General features: G+C 44.3%; 1 protein-coding gene across 1 annotated transcript in view; it reads left to right on the forward strand.

The window, feature by feature from the left end:
- Tmem178b (transmembrane protein 178B) overlaps window positions 1–12,694 on the forward strand; it is a 341,487-nt gene extending 328,793 nt beyond the window's left edge. The window contains exon 4 of the mRNA XM_048340351.1: window positions 12,431–12,694. Coding sequence (XP_048196308.1) covers window positions 12,431–12,681 — 251 coding nt within the window. The 3' untranslated portion in view covers window positions 12,682–12,694. The remainder of the gene's footprint in view (window positions 1–12,430) is intronic.
- Window positions 12,695–13,027: the final 333 nt, after the last annotated feature.

Consider the following 13,027-nt stretch of genomic DNA (forward strand, 5'->3'; position numbering starts at 1 on the left):
TAGTGTCTAGCCAAATGGGAAGCATCAAAGAGTCTCACTAAGAAAGATGTCCTATTCTGCCTTTGATTCCCTTCCTTGACTTCTGCATGCTATTCCTTGTGGGGACTTCATGCCCCTCCAGTGGTGAGTGAAGTTAGCCACAGTTGTGTTAGGGTCCCGGGTTCCATGAAGAAGTTGGCAGTGAGGTTTTATTATAATAGACCATGAGTCTAAAGGGCATTCTGTTAGTGCTAGGGCCTCTTTTTCCTATCTCACCAGCCAGTCAATAAATCTTACTTACACATCACTGCATGTAGGGTCCTATTTGGGGATAATAAAAAGAGTTCTCTTCTTACGTGGACTTCAGTCTAGGCGGTGATGTCCATCATGTGAGACAACGTAACGAAGGCTGAACTACGGATTTGAATCCTGGTTCTAATTCTTTTAGCTGTGTGACTCTGGGCAGTTAAACTGAATCTCTCTGTGCCTCTGTGTCCTCTAAACCTCCATAAAGTTGTGTGGAGAATTAGAAATGCTATGTGTAAAGCACATGAAGCAACGCCAGTCACATAAACAACATAGGAAAGTTTTGTCCACATCAGAGCTATACATGTGTCTGGCGACCCAGCAATGAGATGACAGCAGGAAAGACATCACTCCAGTATAGATTTTCCTCCCAAAGAAAGGCCAAGGCCAAGCAGACAAATGTGCCAGGCAGATGGAAACATAAACCAAACCAGGTGGCAGGCTCGCCCGATCTCCTGGCCACCACCCCAGCTTCTTCCTCTTCTAATTAACATGGCATTGGCTTAGATCAGATGGGGCAGAAGCCAGAAAGATTTCTTTTAGGAGCCAATTTCTCCCAGACACTTAAACAGCTGGGCCCCCATCCCTTCACATTTAAAATCAAGGCAATTGAGAGCACAGCCTCATGTGCACATTGGTGTGGAGTAATGACATCCAGTGATCTCATCTCTCTCTCCTTCTGTGCATGTCAAGGAGTAGGAGGTTAGGGGGTGGTGTCTCCCCCCACCCCCCACCAGATGGTTCCTGATAGACAAAATTAGTGGAAGCCACTCCTTGCCTGAGTCAGAGATAGTACTTTTGGACCCTAGTCCCTGGAGTTTCCAGGTCACTTAGATGGAAAGGAAGGAACTGAGAGATGTGGTGTTGCTCTTGTGTTTCATGGCCCTGAGACAGGAAGTGATTTTCCCTCTCTATGGGCTGGTGTATGGCCAGAACCCAAGGTCTCCTTTCCACTAAACCAAATCCCTACGTATTATAACTGCCCTTCCAGGAAGCTGGTGCAGGCTGACAGTGGCCCTATGGGCCTGGAGAGCCTTATAGTCACCAAGACAGATGACACTCATGTAATGACAGAGCTGTATGCACGTATGCAGTTTCATGCTGGCCCTGGGGGTGGAGGAGGTAAAGTGACTTTGCCAAAACCTTTCATGGTACCTAGGAAGAAGCTGGGCCTGAGAAGTTCTGCAAGAGACTATGATTTCAGGAATCCCTCCCCAGCAAGAGACTTAGACAAGATTGCCCTCTGCCCTAGAGGTTCTCCAACTGTCTCTGTCGTCAGCAAGAAGGGAAAAGAAGCTGGGGCAGGAAGATGGCATTCACAGAGTGGCTTTCCTCTTGGAAGCTCACTAATCACAGTTTGAGAATGTTCCTTTCTGCACAGCTGTAGAAGCCACTCTCAGTTTAGTTAAGAAGCCAGTTGGATCCCACTAACTCTCAGCTCTGAACTGAGGCCCAGATGGATAAGAAGCTGCAAAGATTCACACTGAAAAACATGTGGTGCTACACTCTTAATTTGCATCCTTTCCAAAACTCTCCTCCCTACTCTGTGGGGAAAGTTCCCAGGAGATCTTCTTTCTCCACAAAACATGGAGGGTCTAGAGAGTCAGATGGGCAGACTGAGCGGGCCAGTGTTGCCAATGATTGCTTCTCTGGAGATTCTTTTTTCCTTTTCCCTCCCTCCTATCTTCCTTCCTTCCTTCCTTCCTTCCTTCCTTCCTTCCTTCCTTCCTTCCTTCCTTCCTTCCTTCCTTCCTTCCTTCCTTCCTCCCTCCCTCCTTCCCTCCCTCCCTCTCTTCCTTCCTTCTTTTCCAGTAATGAGTCTGGAAGAAAGCGGAATGGATACTTTTCAGATGTTTCTGCAGTCACATAATTTCAGGGAAAGTCAATTACAGCAAAATCAAATATTTACTCTGTCACATGCTTTGAGACCTTCAGCAAATTATTTAACTTGAGATTTTTTTTACTTTTATGATTATTTGTTACATCTAGAAATGTATATGTTTGTACATACATCTATATACTATTATAGCTATGTCTATCTATACATTTCAATCCTACATATACAGTCACCCTCCCCCTAAGCGATGCAGAAGACATAGAAACTGAGGCTTGACTTCAGTGGCTATTCTTGAAAGAATCATTTACTACCTGAGAAAGACTAGTAATGATGTTATACTCAAAAGAAGAAAAAGGAGAGTATGTTATGCTGATTAAAATAATGGACATGTAGTCTCACAGTCATTGGATAACTAAGTGCAGGGTAATAAGTACAGGCTATTCTGCAGGCACACTTCTAAAAGCCCCTAAATTTGATGTCCATTACCTGATTCTTTATAATCATGAAAGGCTGGAGTAATATAGATACTCAGTGTAGGTATGGTAAACTTGACACATAGACACAATGCCATATGCTTTATTATTAGGATTTTATATGGGCAGAGATTGTTTTCAAAAGCCAAATTAGTGATCAAAGCATGGTGCAGAACAGCTAGTATGATTTTGTAGGAGAAAACACCTATTAAACACACACACACACACACACACACACACACACACACACACGAGAGAGAGACACAGAGAGAGAGAGAGAGAGAGAGAGAGAGAGAGAGCATACCAGACTGAGGATGGTAGCTATCTTGGTTGGAAAGGGTGGGAGCATAGAACAAGGAAAATGTTAGCATATACCCAAGCCTTATATACATCCTTAAATTGATTGTCACTTTTCCCCCAGTTACATTTGATAAGTAGGACAAGTTAAAAAGTCAAAAGTAAGAATAAATCAAAAGTAAGACTCTTTGAGCAGGAAGCCCTTAACCCATGTCCTGTCGTCCTTCCCCAGCTATCTCTTCTGACTCCACCCACCCTTCCTGGTGGGAGCCACGGCCTTGGTGAATGTCTCCACAAACCTCGTGGTACCATGTGACACCATTGGAGGTTCTGACCTCGCAGAGCTCAAACACAGGTTCATTTAGAGAAGGCTCTGCCTCACAAGCGGATTCTGAGATTCCCTCCGTGTTGCACAGTTTGGGCTCCAACCAAGTCCACAGAATGAAGGGTTGGTCCCAAGTGAGCACTTGTTCTGGTCTCCATTGGGAACCTCCACTCCCTGGGGTGGCGTTGCCCTGGGACGAGGCCAGGGAGATTGGACTGGCTGCTGGAGATGGAAACAGCAGCCGCATTTTCTGCTTGTCCTTAAAGAACAATTTGTGTTCAACCTCACTTAAAGCTTTCCATTTCTAATATTATACCTTACATATAGAAATCAATTTTAACTTCTCTAAGCCTTTTCACATGTATCATTATCGCTCTTCAAAATAATCTTGCAGAGAGGGTACCATTCAGATGCCAAATTTCTGTGAAACTAAAAAGGCTTCCTGAAACCTAAGGCACCAATTGAAACATAAAGTGGAGGCATACAGGCGGGCGTGGGAGTGTGCATATGTGTGTATCTGTGTGCACACATACACATGCACGCACACACAGAGGTTCACAAACATTTCAGCACTGCATCGCAATTTCCAAGGTCAGGAGGATGGGCAGGGATTAGGCCTAGTATCTGCTTCATATCCTTCTTGATTTAAAGGCCATAGTTCACCTAAAAGCCCCATAACCTAGAAATCTCATTTCTTCAAATGATATGGATGTTACACTCATTGCTGTTGTTAATAAAAAAGGAGACACCACCAGCTGGTAGCTTGTAGAACGGGCATCTAAACATAGCTAGCCATATTAAATAAATATAGCAGTCAGGTGCCAGTGGCTCATACCTGCAATCCTAGCTACTCAGGAGGCTGAAATCTGAAGATTGCACTTGGGAGCAAGCCCAAGCAGGAAAGCCCATGAGACTTATCTCCAATTAAGCACCAAAAAAAGAAAAAGAGCCAAAAGTGGAGCTGTGGCTGAAGTGGTAGAGTGCTAGCCTTGAGAATAAAAGCTCAATAATAGCACCCTGGCCCTGAGTTCAAGCCCCAAGACTGGCACAAAAACAAATAGATAAACAATAGATAGATAGATAGATAGATAGATAGATAGATAGATAGATAGATAGATAGATAGAACAAGCTACTGGACTATGCTTAGTTCTTTTCCGAGCTACTTTTTCTAGGTCATGTCTGGAACGATATTCTTATTTCATTATGTAACACCATTAAGCAAATTATTATGCACGCACCTGTTGTAGCCATGGACTGGGTAACTTAGAAGAAAGAAATTGAGGTTCCAGTCATGTAGAGCCTAGATTATGTCCTAGATTATGATGCCAGCAGTGTGGTTTTCTCCAAAGCCTCTTTCCTTCCCTTACAGATGGCTTCCCTCCCGTATTTCATTCCCTGGCTGGCCCTGGGTGTGCAAACCCTCGATGTCTCTTATAATGTCCTAATCTCCTCTTACAAGGACACTGGTCAGGCTGAGTTTTGGGGGGCCTACCCTATGGTCTTATTTTAACTTAAGTACTTCTTCAAAGGCCCTGATCTCCGAAGACAGTCGCCATTGAAAGTCCTGAGAACAGAGATTCAACATACGAATTTCTCAGGGCCACAACTCAATCCATGCACCTATTTTAGATTTGGTACCTGCCGTATAAATGTGTGGGGAAAAAAAACACCCAAGGTTTAAGACTACAGATTCTATGACAGGAACGTGGATATATTGTTCTAACTTGATATCTAAGGAGATTGGATTGGGGACCCTTCATACATACTGAAATCTGCTGATGTTCAGGTCTCATGTATAAAATGCACATCATTCCATGAACCTTGAATCATCTCTTGACTACTTATAGTACTTCCTACAACCTAAATGCTAGGTAAATAGTTGTTGTGCTATATTCTTCAGCAAATGCTCACAGGAACAGGTTCAGTAGAGGCCAAATCTTTTTCTTTAATTAAAATTATTTCTATTGATGGAAGCTGATCAGCTCTTTTCGAAGGGAACAGAGGTACAGAGTATATTCTTTAAAAAATCAAATTACTTTGCAAGTTAAAATAGTACGTGTTTTAGTCTTTAGCGTAATAACATCCATATAGAAGCTGATCTTGCAGCCAAATTTGGTGTGTAAGTAGACTGACCACTTCAGACCTGAACAGGGCATACTGAACTCCGCTGAGACACACAGGCCTCAAATGCACCAACAAGGTTTTGATCCAGGCTTGGCTGAATCTGTGTGTGTGTGTGTGTGTGTGTGTGTGTGTGTGTGTGTGCAATCCACAGATACAAAAGGCCAATTGTATTCTCTTTTTTAGGTTTAAATTATATTACATTTACATATAGTCTAAAGAAATAATACAAATGTATCCCTAAAACACTTTTCCCACTTGCCACAAAGGTACCATTTTGGGGGAAAAAAAAACAACTGTAGTATAATATCATAACGAAAATACTTACATTGATATATGAGTAACTGTGTTCTATTTAGAATCCATGCCAACCTGTACATACAGAGCAGTCCTTTTGGTGTCTTGGTTTGGGACTGTGGCGTGACTGTGGCATAAACTTGCTTAGGCACACCTTGTGGTGTAAATATGTTGTCTGGGAAGCACAAAGTCGCTTGGATGTGGCGCTTCTGTGTTCCACTCCTGGCAGAGTCTCAGCCTAGAGCATCTGCATGGCTTGCAGAATGCTGGGCCATTCTACCCTGCCTCCCAGCCCGAATGCTTGGAGTGCATTCTCTTCCCCAATACACCCACCATCCCTTGCCGCATCCCAGTGAGCTCCCGAAGGCACCTTTGATGTAAAGCCCCGTGACCTGCCTGTTGACAGCTGATGATGCAATGGTGTATAATCAACAGTAATTTATATTCCGTGCAGGCCTGAACATAACTATAAAGTGCTCTCAAGAGCTGAATGCTGCTGGGGCATTTAATCTAAGCAAAGAAAGGATTTAGTGTGCATCAGCTTCCTAGGATGAATACAGCACTGTGGAAGGAGAAGGGATTCCTTTTCTGTGTGCTGATTTGCTGCTTTGTGGTTGTAATGGCTGGCTCGGGTCTGAAAGGCAGAGAATCTGAGAACTTAGCTGCTTTGCAGGCATCCTTGACATGCCTGTCAATGTGGGCATTTCTGCATCTCCATCTTTGCGACAGTGTATGGAGCTACTGGTCAGAAAAGAGACCCTTTCACATGGTGACAAGGGAACAGGCCAAGGTTGGGAACACATAGACGTCGTTTCTCATTCCTGAGAGCAGAAAATGTCACGCAGATGGATTCCTAGCTCTAGAAAGCTGGAGAAATTATGTGCCAGTGAAAGTTGTGGGCGCATCTTGGTCACATAAAGAATAGATATTTGGGGAAATGGTTGTGCATATAATATGTAACTGCTCTGGCTCCCCATGAGAACCCTCGCAAGGGCCTTGGTTTCCTAGGAGATGGCTTCTTGAATTAGTAAGAGCATTTCTGCCTCCTAGCCTGAGGCCTACATTTTGATGCTATTTCTCCACAGGGTCCACTGCTGTGGTGTTACTGCCGTGGCTTCTCTGAGAATCCCTAAGGGGTGTGGAAACACATGTTCTTCCCTCCCCGGGTTGTGTAGGCTAACCTGGCAACAACCATACAGGAGGTACCATCTTGTCTGTCGTATGCACCTGTAATTAGTGCTTAGAAGTAGGTTGAGCAAGGAGTTAATACTGTAACTCTGAATATCAGCTTAAAAGGTGCTTAAAAGCTCTCATGCTGAGAGCTGAGGATCACAGTTTGAAGCTAGCCAGGGCAGAAAAATCCAAGAGACTCTCCAGTTAACCAGCAAAAAGCCAGCAGTGGAGCTATGGCCCAAGTGGTAGAGTACCTGCCTTGAGCAGCCCTATATAATATAATCAGGTCACAACAATCATCACATAGGTGAAAGAGTACTGTCTCTGACAGACCATCCTACAATTTTATGATGTGCACAGAGTAACAGAAATGCATAGCCATACACTTCTCAGAGAGGATGCAGACATGTGACTGCACCCAAGACTGGGCCACTTACAAAGTGTAGGCATTTGTTTGGCTCATGGTTCTGGAGGTTGGGATGTCTAAGAGCACAGCACCTGCTCAGCTAGTTAGAGAAGGGGTCTGGCTCAGGCTTCTCTTCCTCATCTTACAAAACCACTAAGGCCACCAGGGGCACCCCATGCTCAGGACCTCATCTAATAATCAGCTAATTACCTTCCAATGGCCCCGCCTTCCAATACACAACCATAGAGATCTTGGGATTCGGTTTTCAGCATGTGACTTTTTGGACAGGACATGCAAATTGTAGCATGGGGTAGCAGGGGAGAACTTGGACATACTGAATGCCTGGACTGGGGTGTGGAAAGAAGGAATTGTTCACGTGTATCAGTCATGTACTGGTGGTAGTTCTAGAAGGAAGAGAGCTTGTGACATGACACAGGATGCTAGGACAGCCAGAGACCTGCTAGTCTGAAAAGACAAATGGCAGCTGAGAAGCCCTTGGAAGATTGAAACAGCTCAGGGGATGTAATGAAGCCTGATTTCAGGGCAGCTTAGAAACCAAGGAGATATCTAAGCAGGAGGGAGCTGTCCAACATCCAAGAAACTAAAACGAGTGAGAAGCTCCACTCTAGTATTTGGCATGCAGAGGAACATTAATTAGAGATTGCAGCAGAGTGAAGGAGGTGGAGGAAGCTGTCTTTGGAGCTGGAACAGGAGTTGGGTGTCTGGGCATGGAACGTTTCCTCTCTCTTTCATGGGAAGGAGGGAGCTGGAGGGAAAACAGCAACCCTGAAACTCCATGAGAGCCCCTCCCCTCTTCCAGCCAGGGGACTCGGGGGACAAGAGTGTCCAGCTCAGGCTGGAAGGGTGCTAGGTGACTTCACTTGGTGAGTCTTGAAAATGCTGCGGGTAGATGGTCATCGAAGGAGGCAGATGCTGCATTTGACCTATAAGAAGGCAACACTTAACGCATAGCTTATTGCACCCACGGGCCATGGTTTCCTGCCCACAGGTGTTTACAATAGTGGCACCAGATGTTGTTGTAGTGTCTGCTGCAAAGTACCACTACTTGCATACCAACAGGTCTTCTTCTCAGCCTGCAGCTATTTAGGTGGTTCCTTATCTGCATCTAACTGGATTTAGGAAATCTGAGCCTGAGCGAGCAAGAGTCCTGGTACAAAGAGGGTAATTTGTTTTTATGTCTCATTCTAACCAGCTGCAACTGACTGGCCGTGGTTGTCTGCCAGAAGGGCTGGGTTGAGGAGTCTGTGGCCCCTTCCAGGACGAGCAAGAATGAGAGTTGAGATTCCCATTCTTCTGGCAAAGCATGGACTGTTCAATAATACAGTGGACCACCCTGGACTTTGCGGCCCAAAGGGTAGTTTCTGCAGTGACATAACTTAATTTTTCTCTGCAAAGGGGCAAAGCGAGTGCTTTTCAGAAATGTTTAAGTTATAAGGATATCCAGTGGAATTTCCCCTGGAAAGAAATCAAATCAGCATCATTCTACTCAAAGAGAGGAAAGACAGCTGGGAACCTCCTTATTCCCTCCTCCTTCCCCAGTGGCATTATATCTGTATCTACTTCAGAAAAGGCCAGGGAGGGTCCCTCCAAGGATAGCATTGGATTTTGGATCTGGGAGTAACTACAAGATCATTCTGGTCAAGGGAACCACAAGGGCAAAGGCCCTGTAATGCATTTGCTAGTTGGCAAAACATTCTAGTCTCTAGTGTGGCTAGAGCACAGGAACCATGAGAGTCAAGGTTAAGAAATTTGGTCCAATAAGCAGAATACTCTCAAGTAAGGCCAATATGGATAGGATGTAGAAGTTTGTTGTATTTATTGGAAGCTATTGGTGGGTTTTATACAGACTAGAATCACAATCTGGCTAATTTTTTAAACAATCTCACTAGCTAATATATAGAGCAAGAATAAAAGGCAGGACACCAGTGATCTGTTATGGTGGTTCATGTTCCAACTGATGTTGCAAGTTCTTTAAGTGATGGAAGCTTGGCTCTGGTGGCAGGAATTATCTCACAACTGGGAAATGCAATAAGGGGTCTGTAGATGTCATCTTATCTCAGGCATGGAGCTCTAAGGCAAGGAGCTCTCATTGTATAGGGACCCCCTTCTGATTATTGCTTGTAAGATCCTATTCTTCCACTGAGACTTGCTTCCCAGTTAGGCAAAAGAGTTTGTGAGACCCCAGTCTCAACACACTGTTAAGCATGGTGGCTCATGCCTGACATCCTAGCTACTGAAAGAAGCATGAACAAGAGGCTCATGGTCCAGGTTGGCAATAGGCATTATGCAAGACCCTATCTCAAAAAAGAAAAAAATAATGGGAGTAAAAATGACTGGTGGCATGACTCAGCAATAGTGGGCCTGCCTAGCAAGTGTGAAGCCCTGATTTCAAACTCCAGGTTCACACACACACACACACACACACACACACACACACACACAGATGGTCATAAGCAAGAGATCCATAAACATTTTCCTACCCATGGAGCTATTGGCCAGAGGAATTCTTTATAAAGATTCCAAACTCACAGGTAGTAAAGGCAGAAAGATGCCCTCATTAGCAGGCCATGTTTTGAGTTTGACTATTTGACATTCATGTCAGCTTTCTTTGCTTCGCTGCCTCAGACAATTGCTCTCTCCTTGGCTGAGCTCCACAGGGTAGGTCTTCCCTGTTTCCATCCCTGCTGCTCCCTCCTGGAGCTGTTGTCCAGGTGACAGAGTACCTCTGCCTGACACAAGGACGCCAACAGGCTGATCTGTGAGCGTCCTCTGGAAGCTTCGCCCAACTGAAGGTGCCCATTTTGTCCCCCAAGAAGTTCTGATTTGAAAAGTTGGCCGAGAGTCATTTGCCCCAGGAACCACCAAACAAATTGTTCTGAAGCCTAGTTCACAGCTGTGTAACTCCTGCAAGTTTGTGTATGTGTGTGTACATAGTTGTTGGCACACATACATGAGACACACACATGCACATGTGTGAAATACATATGTGTGCACACATTTATCTTCATGCCTGTGAGATGCGCAGATGCACACATACATATACACTCATAAACACTACATTTGCACACACACACGTGACCCACGTAGGCATTTTAGTTATGCCATGTTTGTGCCCAAGTCACCTCTGACAGATCTCTTTCAGCCAGATTATTTGTATTTCTATACAAATTATCATCCACTAAGCCATGGGGATCTCTGGACTCTGCCCCACTTACCAAATCCTCCTACCTTCTCCTGGTGACCACAGCAGGCTTTAGCCATCTCTACCACTGGACCTACCCATTATCCTTTGCACTTCTGATTTAGTCATCTTTGGAGTCATCAACGTGCCTTGATCCCTTCTAAGGCTCCAGGCAAGGCTCAAATGGCCCAGCCCCCAAAATAGTAGTTACCCCCAAAACCTAGACTCACAGAGGCCCCTCCCAGCCACTCCTCACCACAAAGATCTTCATTGTTGTCCCCAGATGGGATTGTGAAAGGAAATCATTAGGTTAAAGGTATGAATGTTTTAATAGTCGCTTTCCTGTAAAGAAACATTAGCTTACAACACACCTGGAGACGGTATATTTTAGGGTGCCCTTACTAGATTTGGAGATAATGATGGGGAAAAAAAAAAAACAAATTAAAAGTTTGCTAATTTGACAGATTATACTCTTCCAAATGCCTTTAATTTTCTATTCTTGGATGATGGGTAAAAATCGGTACTTTTCATGACATTATCTACTAGTAGTTCTTCCTGTGATCTGGACTTTTGCCTATTAAATTTCTTCTTTCTTCAGTGAAACTTTTGTGCTAATACAGTGGTCTCTGAGGGTAGTCACAAGACAAGCAGTATCAGCATTGCCCAGTAATGTGTAAAGAACCAGAAACAGGAACTGGGGCAGGTTCCAGTCATCTGCTTCTACAAGCCTTGCATGACTACAAACATTCTAACCCATATTGACCGATGTAGAATGCACAGTGGGAGGCGGAGGGGCTCATAAAGGGGCTACAGGCCTAATGCTAGTCTTAAGTAGCATGGCGGATACAAATGCCAAAGACTATAGCCTGGCTTTTCCAGTTCCTGGTTGTATGATCTTAACCTCTTTGTGTCTTAATACTTTCACTGAGAAAAAAATGAATCTACCTCAGAGAGTAGTCTTAAGAATGAAACAGTCAATGCATGTTAAGTACTTAGCATAGAACCCAACATATACCACGTGAGTAGGAATGCAGCAGCTATGACTGTTTTAATGGTCACAAACTCATGACTCTCATTACTCCACACATTTCCCTTGCTGGAGACTTCTGGTAGACATAAGGCTCTATCTTAAAGAAACTTGGCTATCATGAAGAAATAATTTCTTAATTTTTTTTTTTAGAAAACTTTGTCATACTAGTTACTCCCTCCCCTTAGAAAATATGCCCGGCCTTTCAGTAATCCAACCTAGCCTGTTGTGCACATTATCAGTGATCAACTAAGGAAAACGAGAGCAAACGCTGACAAGGCTCTTCAATTCATTCAAGGTAGATCAAATATTTGCACTGGTTAAAATGGGATTATAACTCTACATCATTCCATCCCCTTCTGCCTCTTCAAAGTGATCTTTTCACTGGAGGCTAATGTGAGTAATATTTTTAAACAAGAAGTCCCATGATCAAATAAGCTTATTACAGAAGTAGATCTGACATATTCACATACACGTGCGTGGATGATGAAGGCAAAAGGGCATGTGGAGGATTGCAAATGTCTGTTACTCTATCTCCCACCTGGCAAAGGTATGCCTGAGAGAATTAGTACTCCTTGGAGGACCATTGGGGAAATACTATCATATTGAAAATGGGCAAAGATTTCCAAGAGTTGCAAAGTGAAAAAACCAAAATAGGAGGGCATTTGTTTTTCTGCTAGATAGAGTAGTTTATGGATTGACTAAAGAAAAGCCTAATGTAAAAGATGTTATGTGTGGGGGAGTGGGAAGACTGTCTTGTTGTTAAAGAAGTACCCAATGGGATGCTTTCAATGTCTCCCAAGAGGTGTTTCTAGCTTATCACCTTGGCAATGCACGCTCTTACTTAGATCTCCTCCATTTCTTCTGGCCAAGAAATTGAAAGTGTAGTAATCCTAACTTCTCTCTCTCTCTCTCTTTTTTCCTCTCCTCTCCTCTTCCCTTCCCTTCTCCATTTCCCTATCCCCCATGCTCTCCCTATTCTCCAGGAACCTTCTGCATTATTTCACTGTGCACCTGTGTGGCTGGGATCAACTTTGAGCTGTCACGCTACCCTCGCTACCTGTATGGACTCCCAGATGACATCAGTCATGGCTATGGATGGTCCATGTTCTGTGCATGGGGGGGCCTGGGCCTCACGCTCATCTCGGGATTCTTCTGTACCTTGGCCCCCTCTGTCCAACCTGTCCCGAGGACCAACTGCCCTAAATCCAGACCCGAGAATGGGACAGTGTGCTAAAATAAACACAAAACACAAACAAACCACACACACACACACATACACACATACACACACGTATATATAAATATATATATAATATACATATATAAAATGAAACTCAACCAAGATGATGCCAGTGCCAAGGTAGCGTCGAGTTGGCACCTGCATCTTGCTGGACTTTGTGTCGCCTCATCACCAAGATGGGGAAATCTGTCCCCATCTTGTGGCTCTTCCATCAGTTCTTGACTTTTTGGCTTCATGGTTTCTTGAAGACACAACAAACACCACCACCACTTGCGGTCGTGTCTTGATCCCGGTCTCTCGTGAGGATGCGGGGGTGAGCTGGAAGGGACAGTGGCACTGG

The sequence above is a fragment of the Perognathus longimembris genome, chromosome 2, assembly GCF_023159225.1.
Source record: "Perognathus longimembris pacificus isolate PPM17 chromosome 2, ASM2315922v1, whole genome shotgun sequence".
In the NCBI taxonomy this organism is placed as follows: domain Eukaryota; kingdom Metazoa; phylum Chordata; class Mammalia; order Rodentia; family Heteromyidae; genus Perognathus; species Perognathus longimembris.